Raw genomic sequence first — 15673 nt, forward strand, 5'->3', positions numbered from 1 at the left:
TGATTTCCAGGATTTTCTCCCAAATCCTTGGATTTTGCACCCCTTAGGCTCTGATTTTCAGGATTTTCCCCCCAGACCCCTGGAATTCTTCCTCTCCCATCCCTAATTCCCAGATTTTCCCCAAAATTCTGGGATTTTTCTCCCAAACTCTTGGATTTTCCCCTCCTGAGGCTCCAATTTCCAGGATTTTTCCCAAAATCCTTGGATTTTTTCCCCAAAATCCTTAGATTTTTCCCCCAAACCTCTCAGATTTTCCCCTCCTGCCTCTCCCCTCCCCATCATTCCCCAACCCCTCCCATTCCCACCTTAATTCCCAAGATTTTCCCCAAAATCCTTGGAATTTTCTCCCAAAATCCTTGAATTCTGCACCCCTTAGGCTCTAATTTTTGGGATTTCCCCCAAAATCCTTGGATTTTTCCACCTCTGAGACTCTAATTCCCAAGATTTCTCCCCCAAAACTCTCAGATTTTCCCCTCCTGAGTCTCCAGTTTTCAGGATTTCCCCCAAAATCCTTGGATTTTTCTCCCAAACTCCTGGATTTTCCCCTCCTGAGGCTCTAATTTCCAGGATTTTCCCCCAAAATCCTTGGATTTTCCCCCAAAACTCTTGGATTTTTCCCCAAAATCCTGGGATTTTCCCCTCCTGAGGCTCCAATTTCCAGGATTTCCCCCAACCCCTCCCATTCCCACCCTAATTCCCAAGATTTTCCCCAAAATCCTTGGATTTTCCCCCAAAACTCAGGGATTTTTCTCCAAATCCTTTGATTTTGCCTCCCCTGAGTCTCCCATTTTCGGGATTTTCCTCAAAATCCCTGAATTTTTCTCCCAAAATCTTTGGATTTTTCTCCCAAAATCTTTGGATTTTTCTCCCAAAATCTTTGGATTTTTCTCCCAAAATCTTTGGATTTTTCTCCAAAATCTTTGGATTTTTCTCCTAAAATCTTTGGATTTTTCTCCTAAAATCTTTGGATTTTTCTCTCAAAATCTGTGGATTTTCCCCCAAAACTCATGGATTTTTCTCCCAAATCCTTTGATTTTGCCTCCCCTGAGTCTCCCATTTTCGGGATTTCCCCCCAAATCCTTGGATTTTTCCCCCAAAATCCCTGAATTTTTCTCCCAAAATCCCAGATTTTTTCTCCCAAAATCTTTGAATTTTTCTCCCAAAATCTTTGAATTTTTCTCCCAAAATCTTTGATTTTTTCTCCCAAAACCTTTGGATTTTTCTCCTAAAACCTTTGGATTTTTCTCCTAAAATCTTTGGATTTTTCTCCCAAAATCCCTGAATTTTTCTCCAAAATCTTTGGATTTTTCTCTCAAAATCCTTGAAATTTTCCCCCAAAATCATAGATTTTCCCCCAAAATCATTAGATTTCCCCCCAACCCTCTCAGCTTCTCCCCTCCTCCCTCTCCCCTCCATTCCCCCCCTAATTCCCAATATTTTTTGGGAATTCTCAGGGCAAGCGCCGCTGGTTCCGCAGCCGCTCGGCGAGTCGCTCGGAGCCGGAGTTCCGCAAGAGGAAAAGATCCCCAAATCCTGAGGATCCTGACGGGAAAAACCCGCGGAGTGACAGCGACAACGACGGATCTGAGCGGGGTGAGGAGGGGGCTGGGAATTGCTGGGGTTTTCCGGGAATTTCTGGGAATTTTCTGGGAATTTCTGGGATTTTCTAGCTTTTTTCTGGGAATTTCTGGGATTTTCCTGGGATTTTCTGGGATTTTCCAGCTTTTTTCTGGGATTTTCTGGGATTTTTCTGGGATTTTCTAGCTTTTTTCTGGCATTTTCTGGGATTTTCCAGCTTTTTTCTGGGATTTTCTGGGATTTTTCTGGGATTTTCTAGCTTTTTTCTGGGATTTTCTGGGATTTTCCAGCTTTTTTCTGGGATTTTCTGGGATTTTTCTGGGAATTTCTGGGATTTTTTTGGAATTTCTGGGATTTTCCAGCTTTTTTCTGGAATTTTCTGGGAATTTCTGCCTTTTTCCTGGGATTTTCTGGGATTTTTCTGGGAATTTCTAGCTTTTTTCTGGGATTTTTCTGGGAATTTCTAGCTTTTTTCTGGGATTTTTCTGGGAATTTCTAGCTTTTTTCTGGGATTTTTCTGGGAATTTCTGGGATTTTCTGGGAATTTCTGGGATTTTCTGGGAATTTCTGGGAATTTCCAGCTTTTTTCTGGGATTTTCTGGGATTTTTCTGGGAATTTCTAGCTTTTTTCTGGGATTTTCTGGGATTTTTCTGGGATTTTCTGCCTTTTTGCTGGGATTTTCTGGGATTTTCCAGCTTTTTTCTGGGATTTTCCAGCTTTTTTCTGGGGATTTTCTGGGATTTTCCAGCTTTTTTCTGGAATTTTCTGGGATTTTTCTGGGAATTTCTGGCATTTTTCTGGGAATTTTTGCCTTTTTGCTGGGAATTTCTAGCTTTTTTCTGGGATTTTCTGGGAATTTTCTGGGATTTTCTAGCTTTTTTTCTGGGATTTTTCTGGGAATTTCTAGCTTTTTTCTGGGATTTTTCTGGGAATTTCTGGGATTTTCCATCTTTTTTCTGGGGTTTTCTGGGATTTTTCTGGGAATTTCTGGGATTTTCCATCTTTTTTCTGGGGTTTTCTGGGATTTTTCTGGGAATTTCTGGGATTTTCTGCCTTTTTTCTGGGATTTTCTGCCTTTTTTCTGGGAATTTCTGGGGATTTTCTGGGATTTTCTAGCTTTTTTTCTGGAATTTTCTGGGAATTTCTGGGATTTTCTGGGATTTTTGTGGGAGTTTCTAGCTTTTTTCTGGGATTTTCTGCCTTTTTGCTGGGAATTTCTAGGTTTTTTCAGGGATTTTCTGGGATTTTCCAGCTTTTTTCTGGTATTTTCTGCCTTTTTTCTGGGATTTTTCTGGGATTTTCTGCCTTTTTTCTGGGGTTTTACTGGATTTTCTGGGATTTTCCAGCTTTTTTCTGGGATTTTCTGGGATTTTCCAGCTTTTTTCCAGGATTTTCTGCCTTTTTCCTGGGAATTTCTAGCTTTTTGCTGGGATTTTTCTGGGATTTTCTGGGATTTTTCTGGGATTTCCCAGGATTTTCTGGGATTTTTCTGCCTTTTTCCTGGGATTTTTCCCACTTTTCCTGGGATTTTATAGCATTTTTCTGGGTTTTTCTGCCTTTTTTCTGTGTTTTTCTGGGATTTTCTGGGATTTTCCAGCTTTTTTCTGGGATTTTCCCACTTTTCCTGGGGTTTTCTGGATTTTCCTGGATTTTCTGGGATTTTCTGCCTTTTTTCTGGGATTTTCTAGCTTTTTGCTGGGATTTTCCTGGATTTCTTGGAGAATTTTCAGCTTTTTCCTGGGATTTCCCTTTTTTCCCTTGAATTTTCCGCAGATTTTCCATGAATTTTCCACGAATTTTTATTCTTTTCCTTGAATTTTCCACAAATTTTCCGTGAATTTCCCCTTTTCCTATGAATTTTCCTTGAATTTCCCACGAATTTTCCACAAATTTTCCATGAATTTCCAGAATTTTCCCATTTCCAACCCATTTTTCCTCATTCCCAGAATTTTTCCAGCTGATTTTTCCCATTTTTTTTTCCAGGAGAAGATGGAGAAGGAGAAGAGAACTTGGATGAAGCTGAGAAAGGTGTAAGTAATCCTGGAATTCCCAAAATCCCGGAAAATTTTGGGAAAATTTGAGAAATTTTGAGAAAATTTGGGAAAATTTGGGAATTTTCCAGCCCTGGAGGAATTTTGAATGCTTGGAATGTCCAGAATTGATCCCAAAAAATGGAATTTTCCGGAATTTTTTTCACCTCTTTGGATTCCCAAAGGGATTTTTCCATCCTGGGATTCCCAAAAAATTGTGGGAATGGAAAATTTGGGGAAAAAATTGGGAAAAACTGGGAAAAAATGCAAAAAATTGGGAAAATTTGGGAAAAAAATGGGAAAAGTTGGGAAAAATTGGAGGAAAATTGGGAAAAAAATGGGAAAAATTGGAGGAAAATTGGAGGAGAATTGGGAAAAATGGGGGAAAAATGGGAAAATTGGAGAAAAATTGGGGAAAATTGGAGAAAATGGGGAAAAAATGGGAAAAAATTGGAAACAAGTGGGAAAAATTGATGGAAATAGAGAAAATCTGAAGAAAATGGGGAAAAAAACTGACAAAAAAATGAGAATAATTGGGAAAAAATTGGGAAAGAAATTTTGAAAGATTCGGAAAAACAGAAAAATTGGGGGAAATTGAGAAAAAAATCGGGAAAAATAGGAAAAAATTGGGAAAAATTGAAAAAAAATTGGGAAGAAAGTGGGGAAAAAATAGGAAAAACTGGAAAATTCCATGAAAAAATTAAATTTTTTGGTAAAATATCCATAAAAATTTGGGAAATTTCCAAATTCCTGCTTTTCCCACCAGAAAATTGGGAGAAAATTCCAAGAAAAATGAACTTTAATTTTCCTTTTTTTCTCTTTTCCAGGAGATTCTGAAGAAATTCTGGATTTGCTTCCCAGGAGATCCTAAATTCCATTTTTTCCGGGAGAATTCCTGGAATTTTGGGGCCAAATGGAGATTTTGAGGATTTTTTTTGATTTTTAGGGAATTTTTGGGGTTTTTTTAGGGATTTTTTTTTGTTTTTTTAGGGATTTTAAGGTTTTTTAGGGATTTTTTTGGGGTTTTTTAGGGAATTTTTTTGTTTTGTTTTTAAATGGAATTTTGGGGATTTTTTTAGGGAATTTTTGGGGTTATTTTTAGAGAAGTTTTTTTTTTTGTTTTTAGGAAATTTTGGAGTTTTTTTGGGAATTTTTTTGGTTTTTTCAGGGAAATTTTGGGGTTTTTTTTGAGGAAATTTCAGGGGTTTTTTAAGGAATTTTTGGAGGTTTTTTAAGGAATTTTTTTGGGGTTTTTTAGGGAATTTTAGTAGTTTTGTCAAGGAATTCCCAAGGAAGCCAAAGCTGCTGAGATTTGGGGAAAATGGGGAAAAATTCCAGGGAAAAATGGGGGAAAAAAGGGAAAAAATGGGGAGAGAAGAGGAAAAAATTGGGAACAAAGAGGGAAAAATGGGGAAAAATCAGGGAAAATTGGGAAAAATGGAGAAAAATGAGGGAAAAATGGGGAAAAATCAGGGGAAAATGGGAAAAAAACCCAGGAAAGATGGAAAAAATTGGGGAAAAAATTGGGAAAAAAGTGGGAAAAAAAGGGGAAAATCCATGGATTTGGGGCTTTGGGAATGATGGGAAAATTTTTTGGGGATAAAAATATTTTTATATTAGATAAAATATTTATTTAATTTGAAATATTATTTTAATATTTTTTATTTTTATTGTATGTTACATTATATTTATTTAATTTTTTATTTTATTGTTTTAGGGTTTTTGTATTTTGTTATTTTATTGATATATTTTTATTATATTATTTTTATATTTTTATTTATATATATTTATATATATTTTATATTATATTTTTAATATTTCAGTTATAATACTGTTTTGTCATATTTTTATTATTTTGTTATATTATTCATATATTTATTATTATTTCCTATTTTTATTACTTTTGATTTCCTTTTACAACAAAATATTTTTTAATTTCATCATTACTAAAAAAAAAAAAAAAGTAAAAAAAATTTCTCCCAAAAAATAAGTGAAATTTTTTCTCAAAATGATATTTTTTTGGGATGAAAATTCCCAATTTTCCCTCAGGATCTGAAGAGGAAGATGAGGAATTGAAGAAAAAACGGGAAAAGCAACGGAGGAGAGACAGGATGAGAGACAGAGCCATGGACAGGTGGGGATTTGGGGATTTGGGAATTTTGAGAATTTTTTGGGAATTTTTTGGGATTTTGGGGGATTTTTGGGATTTTTTTTGGGAATTTTTCTGAATTTTCTGGGATTTTTGGAGAATTTTTGAGGAATTTTTCTGAATTTTCTGGGAATTTCAGGGGATTTTGGGGATTTTTTTTGGAATTTTCAGGGAATTTTTTTTATTTTTGGAATTTTTTGGGAATTTTTCGGAATTTTCTGGGATTTTAGGGGGAATTTTTGGGAATTTCAAGGAGTTTTTTGGGGGAGTTTTGGAGAATTTTTTGGGATTTTTTTGGAATTTTGGAGAATTTTTGTGTAATTTCTGGGATCATTAGGAATTTTCTGGGAATTTTAATTTTGGGAATTTTGGGAATATTGGGGATTTTTTTGGGAATTTTTTGGGATTTTGGAATTTTTGGGAATTTTTTTTGAATTTTTCTGGTATTTTTGAGGTGAATTTTTTTGGTATTTTGAGAATTTTTAGGTTTTTGAGATTTTGGAGAATTTTAGGGATTTTTGTATTTTTGAATTTTTGGTATTTTGTGGGAATTTTTTGGGATTTTTTGGAATTTTGGAATTTTTGAGGAATTTTTTGGATTTTTGGAGAATTTTTGAGGATTTTTTCTGAATTTTCTGGGAATTTCAGGGGATTTTGGGGATTTTTTGGGAATTTTCAGGGAATTTGTTTTATTTTTGGAATTTTTTGGGAATTTTTCTGAATTCTCTGGGATTTTGGGGGGAATTTTTGGGATTTTTCTTGGAATTTTTGAGACTTTCTGGGATTTTTTTGGGAATTTTGGAGAATTTGGGGGGATTTTTTTGTAATTTTTGGGGAATTTTTCTGAATTTTGGGGGAATTTTGGGGAATTTTCAGGAATTTTTCAGGGAAATTTTAGGAATTTGGGGGAATTTCCCAATTTTTTCAGGTTTTAAAGTCAGAATTTTGTGGAATTTCCTAATTTTTCCTCTTTTTTCACCCAAAATTCCCAAATTTCCCGTTTTTCCAGGATCCAGTTTAAATTTAGATATTTTCTTTGCTTTAAGAATCAGAATTTTGCATTTTTTTTTTGTTTTGGGGTGAAATTTTTAAGGAATTTTGCCGTTTTTTCACATTTTTTGCTCAGAATTTCACAGAATTTTCCATTTTTTTCCCCCAAAATTCCCAAATTTCCCGTTTTTCCAGGATCCACTTCAGATTTAGCAACTTTCTCTCCTTTTAGGATGAAATTTGCAATTTTTTGGGGGTTTTGGGGTCAAATTTTTAAGGAATTTCACAGTTTTTTCATGTTTTTTACTCAGAATTTCGTGGAATTTCAGGATATTTCCCAGTTTTTCCCCCAAAATTCCCAAATTTCCTGTTTTTCCAGGATCCAGTTAAGATTTGAAATTTTCTCTGCTTTTAGGATGAGAATTTTGCAATTTTTTGGGATTTTTGGGTCAAATTTTGAAGGAATTTCACCATTTTTTCACATTTTTTTCTCAAAATTTCCTGAATTTCCCATTTTTTCCCCCAAATTTCCCAATTTTCCAGGATCCACCTCAAATTCAGAAATTTTCTCTGCTTTTAGGATAAGAATTTTGGGATTTTGGGGGTTTTGAGGTCAAATTTTTAAGGAATTTCCCAATTTTTTAATGTTTTTTGCTCAAAATTTTGTGGAATTTCAGGATTTTTCCCATTTTTTTTAAACCAGAATTCCCAAATTTCCCGTTTTTCCAGGATCCACTTCAGATTCAGAAATTTTCTCTGCTTTTGGGATGAGAATTTTGGGATTTTTGGGGGATTTTGGGATCAAATTTTCACGGAATTTCACCATTTTTTCACATTTTTTTCTCAAAATTTCCTAATTTTTCCCATTTTTTCCCCCAAAATTCCCAAATTTCTGGTTTTTCCAGGATCCAGTTCGCCTGCTCCATCTGCAAATTCCGGAGTTTCGAGGAGGAGGAAATCCAGAGACATCTGCAGAGCAAATTCCACAGGGAAACTCTGCGCTACATCGGGACAAAGCTACCGGATAAAACTGTGGAATTCCTGCAGGTTTGGGAATTTCCGGAATTCCTGGGGGGTTGGGGAGGTTGGGGGAGAAATTGGGGATTTTTTTGGGATTTTTAGGGATTTTTGGAATTTTTTTTCAATTTTTTTTTCAATTTTTTCAATTTTTTGTGATTTTTTTGGATTTTTTTCTGAATTTTTCTGATTTTTTTTTCAATTTTTCAGGAATTTTTTCCTGATTTTTCAGGATTTTTAAAAAAATTTTTCTCGAACTTTTTCATGATTTTTTGGGGATTTAGATTTGATTTTTTAGAATAAAAATTTTTTTCTAGGATTTTTTACTAATTTCCTTTTTAGGAATTTGAGGATTTTTTTTCAGGATTTTTTGGGAATTTTTTTCCTGGATTTTCCAGGTTTTTCCTACATTGGGACAAAGCTACCGGATCAAACTGTGGAATTCCTGCAGGTTTGGCAATTTCCGGAATTCCTGGAGGGTTGGGGAGGTTTGGGGAAAAATTTGGGATTTTTTGGGATTTTTTTCAATTTTTTTTCAATTTTTTTGTGATTCTTTTCGATTTTTTCTGAATTTTTTTCTCTTGATTTTTTTTTCAATTTTCAGGAATTTTTTCATTATTTTTTCGTGGGATTTTAAAATTTTTCGAATTTTTCATGATTTTGGGGATTTAGTTTGATTTTTTAGGCATAAAAATTTTTTTTCTAGGATTTTTTAGTAATTTTTTAGGAATTTGAGGATTTTTTTCTCAGAACTTTTTGGGAATTTTTTTCCTGGATTTTCCAGGTTTTTCCTACATTGGGACAAAGCTACCAGATAAAACTGTAGAATTCCTGCAGGTTTGGGAATTTCGGGAATTCCTGGGGGGTTGGGGAGGTTGGGAGAGAAAATGGGGATTTTGGGGGATTTTTTGGGATTTTTTTGGAGATTTTTTCTAATTTTTTTCGATTTTTTTTCTGATTTTTTTTCAATTTTTTTTTCCCCGAATTTTCTGATTTTTTTCAATTTTTCAGGAATTTTTTCATTATTTTTTCAGGAGCCTTTAAAATTTTTTCTCAATTTTTCATGATTTTTTGGGGATTTAGATTTTGATTTTTTAGGAATAAAAATTTTTTTTCTAGGATTTTTTACTAATTTTTTAGGAATTTGAGGATTTTTTTCTCAGGATTTTTGGGGATTTTTTGGGAGGATTTTTTCCTACATTGGAATGAAGTTACCGGATCAAACTGTGGAATTCCTGCAGGTTTGGGAATTTTGGGAATTCCTGGGGGGTTGGGGAGGTTGGGGGAAAATTTGGGTTTTTTGGGGATTTTTTCAAATTTTTTTTTTGAATTTTTTTCTGGATTTTTTCGATTTTTTTCGGATTTTTTAAAAAATTTTTTTTTGATTTTTCGGAATTTTTTTTTCATTCTTTTTTCAGGATTTTTTTTTATTTTTCAGGAATTTTTCTCAAATATTTTTCCTGCTTTTTGGGGTTTGTTTTTTGATTTTTCAGAAAAAAAATTCAGTTTTTTTGTTATTTTTCAGGAATTTGGGGATTTTTTTCTCAGGATTTTTTGGGATTTTTGGGAGGATTTTTTCCTACATTGGAATGAAGTTACCGGATAAAACTGTGGATTCCTGCAGGTTTGGGAATTCTGGGAATTCCTGGGGGGTTTGGGAGGTTGGGGGAGAAATTGGGGATTTTTGAGGATTTTTTTCCGATTTTTTGGGGCGATTTTTAACAATTTTTTAGGATTTTTTGTGGATTCTTTTTGAATTTTTTCAATTTTTTTTCGAATTTTTTTCCAATTTTTTCTGATTTTTCGGGAATTTTTTCCATAATTTTTTCAGGACTTTTTTTTCTGATTTTTTAGGAATTTCTTCCATTATTTTTTCAGGATTTTTTTTTTTTTTTAATTTTTCAGGAATTTTTCTTAGATTTTTTTTCAGGATTTTTTGGGGTTTTTTTTCAGGGTGTTTCTTTATTTTTCCCCAAAACCCCAAACTCCTCATTTTCCCCGAGAATTCCAGGAATTTTCTGGGAATTTTCTGGGAATTTCCTGCAGGAATTCCATGGATTTTCCCATTTTTTCCAGGAAGAAATTTCTGGTTTTTCCATCTGGATTTTCAGGGTGGAAATTCAGAATTTTTTAGGAATTTGAGAGTCAAAATTCAAGATTTTTGAGGATTTTCAGGGTGAAAATTCAGAATTTTTCAGGATTTTCAAGCTGGAAATTCAGGATTTTTCCCCAAAACCCCAAACTCCTCATTTTCCCCAAGAATTCCTGGAATTTTCCATGGATTTTCCCGTTTTTTCCAGGAATACATTGTGAACAGGAACAGGAAAATCGAGAAACGTCGTCAGGAGATGACAGAGAAGGAAGGAAACAAACAGAGACCTGATCCCTTCAAAGGTCAGAATTCCGGGAAATTTTGGGAATTTTTGGGAAATTTTGGGATAATTTGGAGATCAGAGAAAGCAGAAAGAAAAAGGAGAGAAAAATGGGATTTTTTTGAGGGAAAAAATAGGATTTTTGGGGGGTGGTTTTGGGGGGTTTTTGGGGGGAAAAGTGAATTTTGGGGGATTTTTGGATGATTTTGAGATCAGAGAAAGCAGAAAGAAAAGGGGGAAAAATAGGATTTTTTTTAGGGGGAAAATTGGATTTTTTGGGTGGAAAAATCGCAATTTTTGGGTGGAAAAATTGGATTTTTTGGGAGGAAAAAAAGCCAATTTTTGGGGAAAAAAAGTGAATTTTGGGTGGAATTTTTGGGATGATTTTTAGGGTTATTTTGGGGTGATTTTTGGATGATTTTGGGGTCATTTTTGGGTCATTTAGGGTGATTTTGGGATGATTTTAAGATCAGAGAAAGCAGAAAGAAAAGGAGAGAAAAATGGGATTTTTTTAGGGAAAAAATAGGAAAATTTATCAGATTTTAACCTTTTAAAATGGGAATTTTGGGGTCCATTCAGTGTATTCTTCAAATCCATGAAATCCACGGAATTTCCATGGAATTCTTTGGGATTTTTGGGATTCAGGGATCGGCCAGGAGCACTTTTTCCAGCCAAATCCTCATTTTTTGGGGTCAAATTCACCTTTTTGAAGCAGATTTAACCCTTTAGGGTGAGAATTTTTGGGTCAATTCCATGTTTTTATGGGAAATAAGTAAATTATTGGATTTTCCATGGAATTTTTTGGGAATTCTGCTCTCCAGGGATCAGCCAGGAGCACTTTTTCCAGCGGATTGAGGACAAATCTTCATTTTTGGGTCAAATTTGGACAGATTTAACCCTTTAGGGTGGGGATTTTGGGGTCGATTCAATGTTTTTAATGGAAATCACTAAATTACTGGATTTTCCAGGGAATTTTTTGGGAATTTTTTGGGAATTGTGCCCTGCAGGGATCAGCCAGGAGCACTTTTTCCAGCCAAATCCTCATTTTTTGGGGTCAAATTCACCCTTTTCAAGCAGATTTAACCCTTTAGGGTGGGGATTTCGGGGTCAATTCAATGTTTTTAATGGAAATTACTAAATCCATGGAATTTTTTGGGAATTTTTTGGGAATTGTGCCCTCCAGGGATCGGCCAGGAGCACTTTTTCCAGCGGATCGAGGCTGCTCACTGCCAGGCGTGTGACATGCTGATCCCAGCCCAGAATCACCTCCTGCAGAGACATCTCAGATCTCCTCAGCACGACAGGAACAGGAGGGTGAGAAATTTGGGGAATTTTCTGGGAATTTTGGGGTTTTTTGAGAAAAGTTTTTGGGAAATTTTTGGGAAAATTTGGGATTTTTGGGGAATTTGGGGGAAATTTTGGGGATTTTGGGGGTTTTTTTTGAGAGAAGTTTTTGGAAATTTGAGGAAAATTTTGGGAATTTTCTGGGAATTTTGGGGGTTTTTTGAGAGAATTTTTGGGAAATTTGGGGAAAATTTGGGATTTTTGGGGAATTTGGGGATTTTTGGGGAAATTTTGGGGATTTTGTGGAAATTTGGGGTTTTTTTGAGAGAATTTTTGGGAAATTTGGGATTTTTTGGGAATTTTGGGGAAATTTGGGGAATTTTCTGGGAATTTTAGGGTTTTTTGAGGTTTTTTTGGGATTTTTGGGGAAATTTTTGGGGATTTTTTTTGGATTTTTAGGGGAATTTTGGGATTTTTTGGGGAAAATTTTGGGAATTTTAGGGATTTTGGGGGTTTTTTAATTTTGGAATTTGGGGAAATTTTGGGGATTTTTGGGGTTTTTTTGAATTTTTGGGGTTTTTTTTTTTGGGGGATTTTTTGGGGAAATTTTGGGGGATTTTTTGGGAATTTTGGGGAAATTTTTTGGGTTTTGTGGGAATTTTGGGGTTTTTTTCAAGAGATTTTCGGAAAATTTGGGGGAAATTTGGGATTTTTTTGGGAATTTGGGGATTTTTGGGAATTTTCGGGGTTTTTTTGGGTTTTTTTGGTTTTGAGGGATTTTTTGGTAATTTTTTGGGACTTTTAGGGATTTTCTGAGAATTTTTGGGGATTTTTGGGATTTTCTGGGAATTTTTCAGGATTTTTTGGGTTTTTTTAATTTTGGGGGAGTTTTTGGGAGTTTTTGGGGAATTTTCTGGGTACAAATCCCAGGATTTATCCCAATTTTTTCAGGCTAAACTTCCCAATTTTTTTTTTGGTGAATCCTTGGAATTCTCCCCAATATTTCTGGGAAGAATTCCCAGAATTTATCCCAATTTTTTGGGAGGAATTCCTGAGTTTTATCCCAATTTTTTTTTTAAATTCTTGCTATTTATCCCAATTTTTGGGGGATAAAATCCCAAAATTCACCCCAATTTTTTTTGAGAATTCCCAGGATTCTTCCCCAATATTTCTGGGAGGAATTCCCGGAATTTATCCCAATTTTTGGGGGAGAATTTTTGGAATTTATTCCCATTTTTTTTCGAATTTCTTGCCATTTATTCAGATTATTTTGGGATAAAATTCCACAATTCACCCCAATTTTTTTTTGGTGAATCCTTGGAATTCTCCCCAATATTTTTGGGAGGAATTCCCGGATTTTTCCCAGGATTTATCCCAATTTTTCCCCAATTCCAGCTGGCAGCAGAGCAGTTCAAGAAGACAAGTCTCCACGTGGCCAAAAGTGTTCTGAACAACAAACACATCGTCAAAATGCTGGAAAAATACCTGCAGGTAACTCTGGAATTCCCAATTCCCAAAATCCCAAATTCCCCAATTCCCATTCCCAAAAAAACCCCAAAAGTTATGGGAAAATTTGGGAAAAATTCACTTTTTTTCCTGCTTTTTTTACTGGTTTTTTGCCATTTTTTGGTGTTTTTCTTGTTGGATTTTTGGGTTTTTATGGAATTTTTCCTGATTTTTTCTCTTGTTGGAATCTCATCGTTTTCCTTCCCATTTCCTGAAATATCCCAGGAAAATTCTGGGAAAATTCCAGGAAAATTCCCACTTTTTTCTGCTTTTCTACTGGTTTTTCGCCCTTTTTTTGGTGTTTTTCTCAGTCAAATTTTGGGTTTTTTGGGAATTTTTCCCGATTTTTTCTCTAGTTGGGATTTCCTTGTTTTCTTTCCCCTTCCCTGAAATATCCTGGGAAAATTCCAGGAAAAATCCTGGAAAAATTCCTGGAAAAATTCCAGGAAAATTCCCACTTTTTTCTGCTTTTTTACTCTTTTTTTCTCCCTTTTTTTGGTGTTTTTCTTGGTCAACTTTTGGGTTTTTAGGGAATTTTTCCCAATTTTTTTTTCTGTCATCAGAATCTCATTGTTTTCCTTCCCATTTCCTGAAATATCCTGGAAGAATTCTGGAAAAATCTGGGAAAAATCCCTTTTTTTTCTGCTTCTTTACTGGTTTTTTGCCCTTTTTTTGGTGTTTTTCTCAGTCAACTTTTGGGTTTTTTTGGGAATTTTTCCCGATTTTTTGTCTCATTGGAATCAATTAATTGTTTTTCTTTCTCTTTTCCTGAAATATCCTGGAAAAATTCTGGGAAAAGTTCCATGAAAATTCCCAATTTTTTCTGCTTTTTTACTCTTTTTTTCTCCTTTTTTTGGTGTTTTTCTCGGTCAAATTTTGGGGTTTTTGGGAATTTTTCCTGATTTTTTCTCTAGTTGGGATTTCCTTGTTTTCTTTCCCCTTCCCTGAAATATCCTGGGAAAATTCCAGGGAAAAATTCCAGAAAAATTCTGGGAAAATTCCCACTTTTTTCTGCTTTTTTACTCTTTTTTTCTCTCTTTTTTTGGATGTTTTTCTTGGTCAAATTTTGGGGTTTTGGGGAATTTTTCTCGATTTTTTCTCTCCTTGGAATCTCATTGTTTTCCTTCCCATTTCCTGAAATATCCCAGGAAAATTCTGGAAAAATTCCGGAAAAATTCCAGGAAAATTTCGGGAAATTTGGAGTTTTTTAGGGTTTTTTGTCCTTTTTTCAGTGTTTTTCTCACTCCATTTCAAGGGTTTTTTGGGAATTTTTTCCCGATTTTTCTCTTCTCTGGGATCTCACCTTCCCTTTCCCCATTCCCAGAAAAATCCTGGAAAAAATTCCGGGAAAATTTGGAGTTTTTTGAGGTTTTTCGCTGGTTTTTCGTTGGATTTTGGGGGTTTTTGGGAGTTTTTTTTCCCAATTTTTGTTCTTTTTGGTATCTTAGGATCCTCTTTCCCATCCTGGAAATATCCTGGAAAATTCTGGGAAAATTCTGGAAAAAATTCCGGAAAAAATCCAGGAAAATTCCAGGAAAATTCCGAGTTTTTTGCGGATTTTCACTGGTTTTTTGCTGTTTTTTCACTGTTTTTCTCAAATTTTTCACGCTTTTCTGTCTCTTTGGTATCTCAATGTTCTCTTTCCCCATCCTGGAAAAAAATCCAGGAAAAATCCTGGAAAAATCCCAGAAAAAATGGGGGAAAATTCCTGGAAAATTCAGATTTTTTAGTGGTTTTTTGCTGTTTTTCTTCTGTTTTTCTTCCTTGACGTTGGAATTTTTGGGGAATTTTTCCCAATTTTTGATCTCTTTGGAATCTCAGCATCACCCAGAGCCAAATCCCGGAAAATTCCAGGAAAAATCCAGGAAAAATTCCAGGAAAATTCAGATTTTTCCCATTTTTTGGTTGTTTTTCTCTCCCAATCTCAGAGGTTTTTCCTTCCTTCGCCATTCCTGGGGGTTTTGGGGAATTTTTTCCCAATTTTTCCTCCTTGTTGGAATCTCAACTTCATCCAGAGCCAAATCCCAAAAAAATCCCAAAAAAATCCCAAAACAATTTGGAGGTTTTTTCTGGTTTTTCGTCGTTTTTCTCGCCCAATGTTGAGGGTTTTGGGAATTTTTTCCCTAAATCTTGGGAAAAAAGGGATTTTGATCCCAAAAAATGGGATTTGATCCCAGAAAAATGGGACTTTGATCCCAAAAAAAAGGGACTTTGATCCCAAAAAAAAAGGGATTTTGATCCCAAAAAAAATGGGATTTTGATCCCAAAAAAAATGGGTTTTGATCCCAAAAAAATGGGATTTTGATCCCAGAAAAATGGGATTTTGATCCCAAAAAAATGGGATTTTGATCCCAAAAAAAAGGACTTTGGATCCTGGGAAAAATGGGATTTCCATCCCGGAAAAATGGGATTTTGGATCCCAGGAAGAAACCCTAAATCTTGGGAAAAATGGGATTTGGATCCCAAAAAAAGGACTTTGGATCCTGGGGAGAAAATGGGATTTGGATCCCAGAAAAAATGGGATTTTGAGTCCGAGGAATAAAGGGATTTGGATCCCAAAAAATGGGATTTGATCCCAGAAAAATGGGATTTCTATCCCGGGAAGAAAGGATGTTGGATCCTGGGAAAAATGGGATTTTGATCCCAAAGAAAGGACTTTGGATCCTGGGAGGAAAAGGGATTTATTTCCCAGAAAAATGGGATTTGGATCCCAGGAAGAAACCCTAAAATCCTGGGGAAAATGGGA

At 35.0% G+C, this 15673-nt stretch overlaps 1 protein-coding gene across 1 annotated transcript in view; it reads left to right on the forward strand.

Moving 5' to 3' along the window:
- The window catches only part of LOC146422680 (A-kinase anchor protein 8-like), a 33200-nt gene that overhangs the window by 12022 nt on the left and 5505 nt on the right, over positions 1-15673 (forward strand). Inside the window, exons 7-13 of the mRNA XM_085045785.1 lie at positions 1455-1593; positions 3563-3607; positions 5659-5743; positions 7654-7795; positions 10066-10159; positions 11321-11451; positions 12817-12912. Of these exons, the coding sequence (XP_084901911.1) occupies positions 1455-1593; positions 3563-3607; positions 5659-5743; positions 7654-7795; positions 10066-10159; positions 11321-11451; positions 12817-12912 (732 nt within the window). The remainder of the gene's footprint in view (positions 1-1454; positions 1594-3562; positions 3608-5658; positions 5744-7653; positions 7796-10065; positions 10160-11320; positions 11452-12816; positions 12913-15673) is intronic.

This window comes from Lichenostomus cassidix, unplaced genomic scaffold (assembly GCF_008360975.1).
Source record: "Lichenostomus cassidix isolate B80296 unplaced genomic scaffold, HeHo_3.0 HiC_scaffold_39, whole genome shotgun sequence".
NCBI lineage: Eukaryota > Metazoa > Chordata > Aves > Passeriformes > Meliphagidae > Lichenostomus > Lichenostomus cassidix.